The 13,087-nt window shown below is 46.4% G+C and overlaps 1 protein-coding gene and 1 long non-coding RNA gene across 11 annotated transcripts in view; one reads left to right on the top strand and one right to left on the bottom strand.

Moving 5' to 3' along the window:
- Positions 1-12,979, bottom strand: part of B3GALNT2 (beta-1,3-N-acetylgalactosaminyltransferase 2) — a 24,252-nt gene extending 11,273 nt beyond the window's left edge. The window contains exons 1-5 of one of the 5 annotated variants that reach the window (XM_085543388.1): positions 11,549-12,979; positions 4,749-4,896; positions 3,557-3,657; positions 2,316-2,509; positions 658-753 (exon numbers count right to left, since the gene is read on the bottom strand). Coding sequence is in view for 2 of the 5 variants with exons in the window: in XM_015857828.3 (XP_015713314.2) it covers positions 658-753; positions 2,316-2,509; positions 3,557-3,657; positions 4,749-4,896; positions 11,104-11,206 (642 nt within the window). In the remaining 3 variants the exon portion in view is untranslated. Of the gene's footprint in view, positions 1-657; positions 754-2,315; positions 2,510-3,556; positions 3,658-4,748; positions 4,897-6,299; positions 6,322-11,103; positions 11,284-11,548 lie in introns of those variants that run through there. The other 4 variants (XM_085543391.1, XM_015857828.3, XM_085543390.1 and 1 more) reach the window with 4 other exon arrangements.
- Positions 12,253-13,087, top strand: part of LOC107311378 (uncharacterized) — a 20,536-nt gene continuing 19,701 nt past the window's right edge. For 5 of the 6 annotated variants that reach the window (XR_014944759.1, XR_014944755.1, XR_014944757.1 and 2 more), the window contains exon 1: positions 12,253-12,389. This is a non-coding gene — a long non-coding RNA (uncharacterized LOC107311378). Of the gene's footprint in view, positions 12,390-12,506; positions 12,639-13,087 lie in introns of those variants that run through there. The other variant, XR_014944758.1, reaches the window with a different exon arrangement.

Genomic DNA, 13,087 nt, shown 5'->3' with positions numbered 1-13,087 from the left:
GTCCTACACCAAAACCCATCTTGGACTGCACCTCCCAAAGCCAATAGGAACAAAACAAACTAACAAACCTTTCAGACCTTGGCCTTGATAGCTTGGCTAATGGTATCTCAGGACAACTGAGAATGCCAGTGCTGTCACTGCTGCCCAGAATAAAGGTCTTGCCCAAATTTCAGAGGGAGCACAGCCACAGAACATTAACAAGTTTTAAAATACAAGTTTTACTATGTGAAAACCCAAAAGTCAGTCTACTCTGTGCCACGTCCTCCTGCTTAGATTTTACAAGATGACTCCACCAAACACCTTGAGGTTTCCCTGCGTGATTCACAGATGGAACAGTTTCCTTGCCAGTGCTGCCAGAAACACAACAACTGCAATTTCAGAAGATCTAAGTAAGTACATCTTAATAATGTCATTGTGACCACAACACACCACTGCTGGGTCCAAGACACTGGAAGCGGAAACATCTTCTCCAACTATTCACATTTTCCTTTTTAACAACTGGCGGTAATCAAAATGGTGAAAAAGAAATTCTGGACCCCAACCAGCATCCTACAGGTCTCCACCCGCCCTGTTCTGCCTCAAGCATAGGCCAGTTCTATTAGTCAATCACTCTGTCAGACTTAAAAGAACTGAATGCACTTTTGATACCACACATACCTCTGGCAAAATGAACTGCTCCACCGGCTTGTACCACAGTCTGTTCACTTGCACTCCACAGCTTGGTGGGCTAAAGCGCGCACTGAAGAGAGCTTCCTGTGAACAAACGGAGTACAAGTGCTGTGAGATTAGGCAAATCTCAATCATCTCAGTTACAATGGAAACAGACTTACAGACTGTGTAAAGATTAGTGGAAATTGTCTTCCCAAGACAGTTTATGAGACTCCATAGTATTCAAGCACTGGACTGAGCAGGAGGAAAGCAAGCAACAATGGAACAAGAGCGTGAGCTCAACCAGAATCCAGCCAAGGCAGCACATCATCTGGAAGAGTCAGTGTCCCAGATAACAGACTTTCTATCTTCTGTTTAAATACCTGAGTGCTATTTATTGCAACAGAGGATGCTGTCTCCTAAAACTTAATTAGGACTATATTAAATAGGCCACCAAACAGCTCTTAGGTCGTAAAAAAGCAACATAAAGATGCTGCATCGCCAGATTTCCAATCTTTAGAAAAGTCTCCTAGCTTTCCTTTGATACTAATTTTTCACCCTCACTGAAAGTAAAAACCTAATGCAGATCAAGTTATTAGATTGTTAACATTTAGTATTCTACATTTAGCAAACAGAAATTTGATTATATTATACCTTTTTTTTTTATTATTATAAAACAAGCTCTCGTTATTCATCATAAAAGCCATACTTCAGTATATTTTCTGTACTTAATTTTAATTATTTCCTTAAATTTAAAATTCTTTCTACTGTATCATTGTCAGGAGTCTTGACATTGGCCCACCAAATTATTAGGAGAGAGAAACACAGTATATTAAATGCAATGAACACCAAAGGATCACAGCACGGCTGAGGTTAGCAGGGACCCCCAGGTCGCTGTGCTCCATCCCCTGCTCCAGCAGGGACACACAGAGCAGGCTGCCTGGGGCCATGTTCACGTGGCTTCTGGAGATCTCCAAGGAGACTCCACAGCCTCTCTGTGCAACCTGTGCCAGTGCTCTGTCACTTGCACAGCACAGAAGTGCTTCCTGATTATACTCAATGATTTTTTTTTCCCCTGCAGACACTAATTTAGCCTGTTATACCCACATCCGAGCTTGGGATTTAGGAGAATTATCACTGTTTGAGTTTCACTGGGGGGAAGTTTGTTGTTTGTTACTTGTAAAAAGCAACACTTTCAAAAACAAAAGTCAAAACATCTTGCCAAAGAACAGGCAAGAAAAAATTACAGACATACACTGAGTATCTTTGTCCCAAAGACAATGCCATGTGCTTTCTGGCCATGCGTTTTACATCTATTAACAGATTATTTTTTAATCCTTAATACCTACTAATATTTTAGAATCTCAAATGTAACCAGAAGCAGATCTTGGAATTAGCCATTAGTGTTCATTCAAAAAGCACTTAAAGTAACTCATAGCACTTTATGAAATTATTCTTATTTCCTTTTTTCTCACCTGTGCTGCTTACATATAGCTGTGAAATAAGGATTTATGATGCAACTGAAGAAAAACATAATTCCTGTGCTTGCCATTTAAGCATCACTCCTCTAAATCACCAACACAGCATGCTGCTCTCTGTAAGAAATAAGTCTGCAATGGAGACAACATGCCTCAGCTCACTTGTAACAGATAAGTGCAATACTCTACCTCATGTTCTGCCTGGTACAGTTTGACGGTGATGTTCCTCTGGAATCCCACCCCATCAGCATCATAAAAGACCCCAAGACTGGTGATGACAATGGGGTAAAGCACGCGGAAGTTCACGCTGACAACTCTATCCTCAGATAACACAGAAGGTGTATCCTCAGGGAGACTGAATGCTTCAATTTCCTGATTCAAAACTAGATGAAAAAAGAAAGGACAGAGATAATGTGAGAAGGTTTCACAGTTCTGGAACTGCATATACACAAAGCACGCTGGATACATGCAAAGCATGCTGATTAACTTGTACGGCTGGCAAGTGCACAAGGATAACCAAACGCTGGAGGAATAGAAAAGACAGCTGACTGCAGACTGCAGTAAGGAGAAACGGAGTGATGCAGCAGTCTGCAGGTTACCAGCAATAGCAAGTCAATGCCTCTGCATCCACAGAGGAAAACAATAAACCCACAGGGTGAAGATGAAAATGCTACCTGACCACATGTATGTCTGTATATTAATATATTAAAATAATTACGTACCAAAATGGCATCATTTTTGCTTTACTTGGCTGCCTGTTTGAGCATTATACCCTCCCCCGTGCCCTGAGGCAATGTTTATTCTTGGGCGACTGGCTGAGCAGTGGTTGTTGTCATTCATATCCAAAGGTTACAAAAGTTACTCTGGCTCCACAGCCAGGCAGTGCTTACATAACTCCATAATTAAAGAGCAAAAATTAAATAGGAAAAAAGAAAGCCAGGAAGAAATGTATAATTTTAGTTGGAGTATTTTTCTAAGGCAGCTTTTCACTTTGCCCTTGAAAAATCTATCAGCCAGACCTGCTTGGAACTCACATCACCAACAGAGAAGTCTGCCTGACACTCCTTTTCCTGCCTTGCTACTGTCTGTGCTCATGTTCAGTACTGGACTGGGTCACTGAAGATCTCTCCAACTTGATTTCAAGCAGGGATATAGTAAAAATAAATCACATGGCAGGGACCATTCCTTGATACAAGAAGAATGTGAATTCATTAGAATCCAGCAGCCTCCCCTTCACACCCCCTCAAGACCTCTTCTTTCCATGCCTGCACTTGGCACTTACAGGAAGGTTATGTGACTGTCAGGACAGCAAATTCTAGGCAGCGTTCATTTAAGAACTATCCATCTCAGTTAAGCACCTCAAGTTATTCTCATAAAAGGTGATTATTTCTAGTTCAGATCATAGGATTTCCAGGAGTTCACTTCCATACCTGGATTACTGATGTTCAGGAGCTTGCAGGAGTAGGGGTCTTCTCTGTCCTCCACCGGCACAGCACAACCATGCGCACCTATTATAAACTTCACAAGGACACTAAAATAATTTGGTTTTATTAACACCAGTTCTTTTCCCTCCTCCCTTCACCTTCAATAAACTTATTTCAACACAGTGACCCGTCTTCCCCAGGATTAAGATTTAAAATCCTTTAAGATCAACAACGAGGGTCTCTGAGTAGAGCAACCGTATGAATCCCTGTGTAGGGGCTCAGCTCCAAGCACATGCCAGCCTTTGACACGAGGGCACAGGAATACTGGCCACCAGGATCAGGACTGTTGTTTTCAGCCCCAGTCACGACAGTGCGAGTCAGGAGACATAAGCACTACAACCAGCAAGAGCATCCACCTTCACCCAGCCTTTCACTTAGCAGCTAGACATCCTCCTCAAATGCCACCTAAGCTCTGAATCATCATTTTCAGATGACCAAAGCAGCTCTGCTTCTCTCTGTACTGCACACTGACACCAAATCTGTGAACAGCAAATGGCTTTCAGTAGAAGGCAGGAACGTAAAGGAGAGGCCTACAAACTTCACAGTGATTCCTCGAAAGAACCGCAGAACTTTCTCAGTAGAAACCATCTAGTCTGCAGACTGACAGGTCTACACGAGCAGTTAGGAAGGGTTCTGCTGGTCACTCACACAACTGTACTCGGCTCAGTGGGAAATACACCTCAACTTTACAGTTGAAGCTGTTAAAAAGCATTTTGTGGTGCTCTCACCAAAGACAGCTGGGCCTGATTTCAAGTATTCTGGATTACTGAGCACCTCAAGCTGCATACTGTACAAAGCGTACACTGCAGTGCAAAAAAGGGAAAGGCTGATACACTGCTGACAACCAACAGCAATTCACTGTAAAAATGAACAGCAGTGAGCAGTTAAATGATCAAAACTTTCTGTATACAGCTGTACAATTCAAATCACCTGTATAGAACAGTTCCAGCAGGGAACAAGCAGTATTTTTACACAGCACTAAGCAGATTTTAATATGATCAGTATATAAGATGCTGAAAATGAAGGGAGAAAAAAAAAAAGAAGTGGAAATCCTTAAAAAAAAAGATCAAATCAAGAGATTTATGCATAATATCATTCTCTCCTCACAGCCCCCAGAGTTCAAAACACTAGAGAATACCGTTGGCTCAGTGTCGGGTGTTGTTTCAAGTGCTGGAACCAAGTGTTCCTTATAACAGTGCGCAGTTCATGGTTGTGGCGAGCTGACAGAACACCTACAACAACATCATAATGTTTCAGCTTCCACTGAGGAAAGAAGGCCAGCGGACCTGGAAATATAAAGTAACAACAGATATATTATATGCATCATTCTGAGCTGCGAGCTGTCATTAAAATGCACATCAAAAGCAAGAGTACTGGGTACCCAAAGCAATGAAAACAGGAGGTAAAATTCCTGTTGCGTTCTTGGTTCAGAAGCAGGAAAACATTTTCAGCACACCAAAACCTTTGCTACAATCTGTGAAAACACTTCTGGAATGAACAGAGCAGGTCAGAAATCCTGTGGGTCAGGTATAAGGTCCTACCGCGTAGTCTGCCAGTCTCACAGGAGCAGGAATATTATACGTGTGCTGATGGAGCTAAACCCAAACTGGCTGCCCTATAAAACACCCAGAGAAACTCGTGAATGAAACGCATCATTCATTCAATCTGAACACAATTTTAGCCTTCCAGCAGGCTGCGAAATATTGACCACCTGGAACACCTGCAGGTCTTCAAAGGCCACTAAATAACCAACATCTCCACAACAGAGGTACAGTCTCATAGCTCTCTGTGGTTATTCTCTCAGAATCTTAAGTTGCAAGGCTCCTAGCACACATCTCACAGGACAAACATGTGTGCTGAGAGCACATCAGACATCGTTTGTACAGATTTGGATTTTAAAATATGGCTTTGAATTCAAAGCAGAGCAATTTCATTCAACCAAAATTAAAGAAAAATGAAACTACGCACAGATGTCCATGGGATGAGTTGATTTACAATACCAAAAGTTGGCATCAATCAATTAAATCTTGAATCAAAACTCAGTGCTTTTACTCAGCTTATATTTTAAATTGAGTGAATCTTCTTGCTATGAACCATTCGCACGGGAACAACATTAATGTAACAGATGCTTTGGAATCAGAATCCTACTGCGCTGAGAGCAGAGAGCTCTTTCTCCTGTTTCAGGCACCTCCCGGCTCTGTAATGTAGTGCTACAGCAGCCCATACTCAAAAGATTCTCTTTCCTGTCCCTGGGGCTACACTGTTTTACTTTTCACATCACCGAGAATGGAAAAGAAAGAAGAAAGAAGCATCAGAACTTTCTGCTGAGAAGTAGTAACAACCTTTTCTAAGCTTTCAGGAAAACAGATCCAGACGTTTCTCTCCGCATCGGTACTAGCAAAAAAGAGCACAACAAAGCCAGAGAGGTGGGGAAAAAAGATGAGGCTACTGTTCACTTATCTATACAATTCATACGTGTGCATCTATATGATCTGGTGCAGCAGAAGTCACAAGAAAACAATGCTGACCTCCAAGTCAATAGGAGCTAAGTATTTATACAAGCAATCAATACTTGACACTAGGGACCAAAGTGAATTATCGTATCTTCTATTTTTGTGCATCCTTAGGCCAAAATGTGAAGCGCCGATAACAAGCTTAAAAAAATACGTATCTACTATATTGCTCTTACCTTGCATTGATTGTGCAAGATCACCAAGCCATTACAATTTCCAGTTACAAAACAAAGGAAAACCTGCAAACATGTTGGGTTTTTTGGTGGAAGACGGAGAAGGAAGGTGAGCAGCAGCCTAATGTCAGCTATACTGTTGGCTCTCTGCATGACCCAGTGCATGTCTCTCCCACCCTGTGCTACTCACATTTCTATTTGCTTCACAGAGAAAGCACTTGACAGGGATGTGGTTCCAGGCCTGCTAACTGCCAAAAACTAAAGAAAAACCAACCAGCAGGAAAACTATGTGTCACATTCCTTGAGAAATCCTGAAAGTGCCACCAGCTGAAGGGATGTGGGAGGGAAAGCCTTTCCAGCTCACTGGTCACACTCCCATTAGTTGCCTTGCTTTTGAAATCTTCCCACCTTAGAGCAGCACAGCAGATGCACCAAGCAGCCAAGGACTCCTCAGTGAAGGGTAAGCAGCCAAACATGCAGTGCCCACCCCACACTCCCCCAGCATCAGGCACAAGTTGCTTTCACTGCTGTTTTGCTTAAGCCCTTTTATCCCACAGCAAAGCCATGAATGGAGGCAGCCTGCTTCCCAGCCACTGAGATCTGTTTCGTTCTACACAGCAACCATAATGAGTACTTCTGTCAGCACTAAGAATGACAGAAGCCCAGCCTGCCAGAATCTTGTACCACATGCCTAATAAGCTCTTCCAGCAGCTTTTCTTAGGCTGGGGTATTTGTAAGGACAGGCTTCCACACAGTTCTTCAACATCGGACCAAACATGTTTCTCTACCGGTGCAGTGTTCACCTCAGTATGACCTGCCATAAGCTGCCACACCACTTTAAGCCAATTGCCGCCGTGAAGCTTGGGGAAAATGCCATCTTGGTGACCTCCACCTGTCTGTCAAGCAGGACTGAGAGCTACCAACAGATCAAAGCCAGGGAGAGATGCAGGAGGAGGGGAGTAAATCCACACAGCACAAAGATGTGCCCTTAAAAGACAAGGCTGAAGACCAAGAAGTGCCTCGTAATGAGGAGTCTGTGGGAGGAGGTCACTGCTGCCAGGCGGCCTGCTGGCCCTACCCTGGTTTGAACCGCCTCAGCCGCAGCCAGCAGCTCCAGAAGTATCACTTCCCACACTACAAATATTAACAAGCATCTCTCCTTCCTGTGAGACTGACTCTCAACAAAATGTCAAGCTCAGCTGTTAATTATATTTACTGCCATTACAAGGACATGAAAAGATTGAGAGATCATTTAGCTTGATTTTGTCAATAAACAAAGTAAACGTGATCTTGCTGCACATATCTCTATTGATGAGGCCCTGAGCAACGACTACATCTGCCCGATGTTTTCAGCCAAGTTTTACCAGGAGCACAGGCACCAAAGTGACCCAGTACCTACATGTCTCATGGAACTGGACAAAGAAGACACTCGCCATGAGCTCCTGCCTGTAGAGGCCCAGCACTGCATGCCTGACTGCACTATCACGCAGTAATCCTCTGCTGGCAGCTGCCGGAGGAAGCAAGCTGTGCAGAATGCTGGGCTCTGTGCCTCCTGCCACCCCTGCGGCTACCCGCTCGTGTACAAAAACCAATGGACAGAACTAGGTAGGCTGCTCAGAAGTTAGGAATATTCTCAACTAATCCACTTCATAAGATAAGGCTCCAAAGGAACACCCCCACCCCCCACAAATCCAGGTGTTATCTTTGCCTATTCTCGAGACTCTGGAGATGTATCCCTGCTTTTAAATGCCTTTCTCTTCTGTGCTGCTTTCTGAAAGATCCAAACAAACACGGAGGAAGGAATTAACTGAATATAAAGAAGGTTTGTGTTCACAGAGTGCTGACACACACAGAAAAAGAACAAACCAAAGAGCAAAAGCAGCTCTCCCCCTACCTCTAATCTTCTTCACTTAAAGTAATCTGCTATAGCTTGTCTACATTACAGGTTTCTGTGCAAGCAGAGCTGCATGACCTCACTGCAGGACCTTCTTTAGACCGGAGCTAAAACCCAACAATATGCTCACACACCCTGGTTGCTGCAGGAGCACGGTACTCCTTAGCACAGACAAGCCTTTAAGCAAGCTTTTAAGCACTTACAGATTCAATGAGGAAAACCTCTGCAGGCAGATTTATTTCTTTATTTAACGTTAACGTCATTCCTTTCAGGAAATAGAAAAGCAGGGTCCCATAGCATCGCAAAGCAGCAGTCATAATACTGGTGGGCTGACAGTGCTCTGAACACCATTAACCATACAGCACTAGCACAATTCTAGGCAAAGCCAGGAATGGCACCGCCAAGCCTCAGCAGCACAGAGGCAAAAGGAACAAAGCAAATCCTTTTTGCAACCTCTAAAGTGAAGAGCAGCACCGTTACCTGTTGAAGAGTAATCACCAACCTCTGAGTACAAAAGCCATCTCCCAGTGAAGGCTGCTTGCTCCCAGTCAGCAGTCAATTTAGAAGAGCTTTAATCAGCCACAAGCCTGGCTGCCCAGCTACGGCACAAGTGGTGGGTACCCTTTGGCTCTCGCTCCAAAGAGAAACTGCCTTAAAATGCATTTCTAATGTTACTTATCAGGAGTTTGCAATGTATGTGAGGGAGCTGTTTTTGCCTGGCATGGCCCAACCCTGGAAAACAATGTTCTGGTAAGATCTTGTGGGCCAAGACAGGGAACAACAGGCATTTCAGGCAGAACCACACTGCTAGAGCCAGCACTGAGCCTGCCTGCTGCCAGACAGCTTCAACCTCCAAGGCCACCAGACTAATCAGTCTTAACGTGCCTACAAAAGATGAACCAGCTCTATGACCAAGCAACGTACTGCTCCCTGACAGGCAGGATTAACAGAAGCCAAGAACATTTCTTCTTAATGTTATCCCTTTCTGGCACAATTTCTCCTTACGAAGCAAAGTTTTACTCATAACCACAGAGGATTTTTCTACCTTTAATTACTTCCATGTCAGAAAGCCAACAGGGGGTTCAGCTCTCCCTGCTCTCTCACCTGACACGTGCACAGGGCAGTTCATGCAGGACTCAGCCCTAATTCTGTAAGTCACTGACTGCCAGCCCAACCAGCCCTGTATGTGGATCCATTAGGACAGTGCTGGAAAAGTACATGCTGAACCACAGGACAACAGATGGCACACAAACGGCTTCAAAAAAACCCACAAAAACAACAGTGTTTCTTAATCTGCTCTGTAATATTCACTAGTAAAAAAGTGACTTCAGAACCACAAGGGCCACATTGAAGCTGCCACAGACCCTCAGAAACACAACTGGAATTAGGTCTGAAAAGGCATTACCATCAGCAAAGTAGTTTGTTACATTGAATGTGTGGGGCATTTGATTAGGTACAGTAACTGAAGGCTCTTAGTTCCTGCTCAATAAGAACTGTGCCATCAATTAAAACCCACAATTAGCAATGAAGCGATGAATCCATGTGGAGCGTGAAAAGCAGGTCTGTCCTTTCTCAAGCTTCTGAGGTCATTTTATAATTAGCTGCTATCCAAGACTTTCACAAAAATTAGCCAAAGCTTCCTACCCACAAACTTCCTTTGGATAGAACCCGTTTGTAACCAGACTGACTTCAATTAAACCTAAAGGCATCTTCTTGCACATCTTGCTCAGAGGCATGAATTACAGACCCGTTCACTGGTGAAGAAAAGGAGCTGAGAGCCAGAAGTCAAGACGCTACGTCAGCCTTCTATCTCAGGACTGATGCTATTTACTTTCTCCAGTTAATGAGTATGGTGTACAAGAAGTATGCTGTCTTCTGCAGCATGGAGGTGGAAGTCATCATGAATACAGAGGACAACCAAACTCCACACTGGGCCAATGAGTGCAGGCAGGATGCAGCCTTTCACACGGGCAGTCAGGAATAAGGTTCTATTAAAGGAGGCTCTTCCAATGAAGGAGCAGGACAAGCAGGACCATAAGGTCCTGGAACAGCCCTTCCTAAGGCAATTAGAATCCAAGCAAACAAACAGCAGCCCCAACCCTTTGTTAGATAGATATAGGCCACATAACCACCATTAAAACATGCACATTAAGAGCTGCTTATTAGAAAGGGTGAGCAGAATGGGCAGCCAGAGACATCTCTTCCAGTCTCGTGTTCATGAGCCAATTGCGTCAAGGTAAATAATTGTTATAACAGGTCATCAGATTGCAACGGAAGTTTCCATTCTGCATCTGTGTGCATGCAACTTAGTGCCACCCTCATCAGGGCACCCAGAGCACCCAGCTCCCACCCTGCAGAACCCAGCAGTACTGGCAGCCCGCAGACTCGGCATTGCTGCGTACAGGACCTGTCCCAAAGCATGGCATGTTACCCAATGGGCTGCTGGGTCTCTCAATAGAGCTCGAGGACAAAATACACCGTTCTTTCCAGACCGTTTCCCAGACACCCTATAAAAAGAACGTTTCTTAACGCTCCCAGACAGCACCTACGGGTGTCTGACGGAAGTTTATACCCCAGCAGACGCTTATTTCTACCCACCGTGCAGATCTACGGCCTGAAAACCGCAGGTCGCACGATGAAGAACGCACCGCAGCCCTTAGGGCTCCGGTTCCCCCCGCTCCGGCTCGCACCTAATCCTACACGAAGCTCTTCGCCCCCTTCGGGGCTGTTCCAGGCCGCCCCGCGGGACCGCATGGCGGTGCCCGCCCGGCCCGTAGCGGCACGCAGCGGGACCCAGCTCCGGCCGGTCTGCACCCCGCGCTGCAAACAGCCGCGGCCCCTCGCCGCCGCCGGCAGCCGTAGAACGGCCGGTCCCGGCTCCCAGCTCCCCGCCCCGCTCAGCCCCCGCCCTACCTGCCGGCTGCCTCCCGGGGCCGCCGGGGCAGCTGAGCAGCAGCCAGAGGTGCAGCGCGACCCCGAGCGCACAGGGGCACAGCAGCACCAGCCAGTTTCGCATTGGCCGCCGCCGCAGCCGGCCCCTTCCCCTCCGCGCCGGGACCGCGGGCCCGCTCGGCGGAGCGCGGCTCCTCCTCCCCGCGCCGCCGCCGGGCCGGGCAGGGCCGAGCTCCGCTACCCCGCGGCCGCCGGGAGCTGCAGTCCCGCCCCGGACCCGGCGGGCGGCGGCGGCGCGGGCGGCGGCAACGGCCGCCTACAGTCCCCACAATGCCGCGGGGCGGAGCGGCCCCGGGAGGTTGGGACCGGCGGGAGAGCGGAGCCCGCTGCCTCGGGGAGCTGTGGGGGCGGCGGGGATGAGAACACCTCGAGAACCAGCGGGACGGAGCCGGCGGCAGCCGCGCACCTGGCCGCAACGGGGATCCTCACACTCGGACGGCGTGTGGGGGCCGGGCAGCGCGGGAATCCCCTGAGGGGCCCCTGCTCCTCACGGCAACTTTTATTTACGCACGTATCGAAACGGCGGCGGTGACGCGGGATCCTTATATAACCGTGCCGAGGGAGGCCGGCTGCTGGCACGGCGTTCTGCTGGCACCACACGCGCCGCGCTCCAGATTCCTGCCGTCTGGAAACATCCCCGTGCTGCCATCCCTGAGCCCGCGGCTCAGCACAGCCCCGCAGGCCCCGGCACTGCTACCTATGGGCATCTCATCTCCGTGCTGGGCTTTGGCAGCCTGTGTTCTGTGCGGCTCCGTGGAAAGGAGAAAGGGCCCTGAGTTAAACGGGAGCGCTTCGCTGTGAAGATGCCCCAGCTCAGCGCTTAGAGCTGACAGATGTGGTGGTCCCGCTGCTGCAGACCCCATTTTTACCTGCTCCTCCCTTGGGGCAGCTCTGCTCTCCTATGTGACTGATGGCACGAAGCCGTGCGGTCCTGCAGGGCTGTCTCACTGCCTGGTTCATCTTTGATTGTGCAACACTGTGGTTATCTGCAGAGGGTCTCTTTCTAAAAGTCATGGCATCATAACAGCATCGCTTTCCAGAACAATCCTTTATTAATCCAATAAAGACAAGAGCGTGCTTCGCTTTGGCAGAGAACTACATAAACATGACAGCTCTCAGAACCAGTTGTGTTTCTGAGCTGAATGCTTTATCCCAGCAAGGAATCTGTTACTTGGCTACAGTCCCACGGAGAATTTCAAGCAGTTAAAATGTCCTTACCGTGGCAGGATGATGGCCGAGAAGTGATGGTAGTACTCTTGATTTTGGGAAGGCATTTAGGAGATGTTAATAGTCCAAGCTCAGTCTCACATCTAACCCACAACTGCTACTCACTGAAGCTGGGTAGCCATGAGGGTAACTTCAGCCTGATTAAACAGGTTTCAATAATGTTACACGAAAGAGAGCAGAAGATTATTGGTACCTTGAGAAGTACTTCATCTCTCTGGTCCTTCTGAACACAGACAGCAAAGAGAAAGATTTCCTTGACCTTCTGCATGGTGAATCTATCTGAAAAAGCAATGTAGATGAATAAGCTTCTCAGAAGCTAATGTATAAACCAGAAGTTATTGTGTAATAGCCCTAAGGCTTAAGTGAATGCTTTCTGAAGCCATTCTATCAGAAACACATAATTTAGTCATTGAACCTCTATGAAGTACAATTAAAAGAAAGGATTGGGTTTGGAGAAAAGAAGCCTTAAATCTGTTCTTGAAATACTCAAGCTGTGAAAATCATTGGAAAATATTAAAGCCCTTTCACACGGCTTAATTAAGATTCATTTTTCAACTGGAGTGAGATATTGAAAAGAAAATCAATGACTTTATCATACACATATTGGGTATAAACAGGAAAAAAAAACACGTTGAAAATACATCTGCTTTATTGTGTTTGCATACATAAACATACTTAATATGCAATTGAATATGTATTTGTCAGCAAACAATAGCAC

Source organism: Coturnix japonica, chromosome 3, assembly GCF_054131305.1.
Source record: "Coturnix japonica strain WE chromosome 3, WE-NBRP24, whole genome shotgun sequence".
Classification (NCBI taxonomy): domain Eukaryota; kingdom Metazoa; phylum Chordata; class Aves; order Galliformes; family Phasianidae; genus Coturnix; species Coturnix japonica.
Note: the sequence above shows the minus strand (reverse complement) of the source record. Positions and strands in the feature narration are given on the sequence as shown.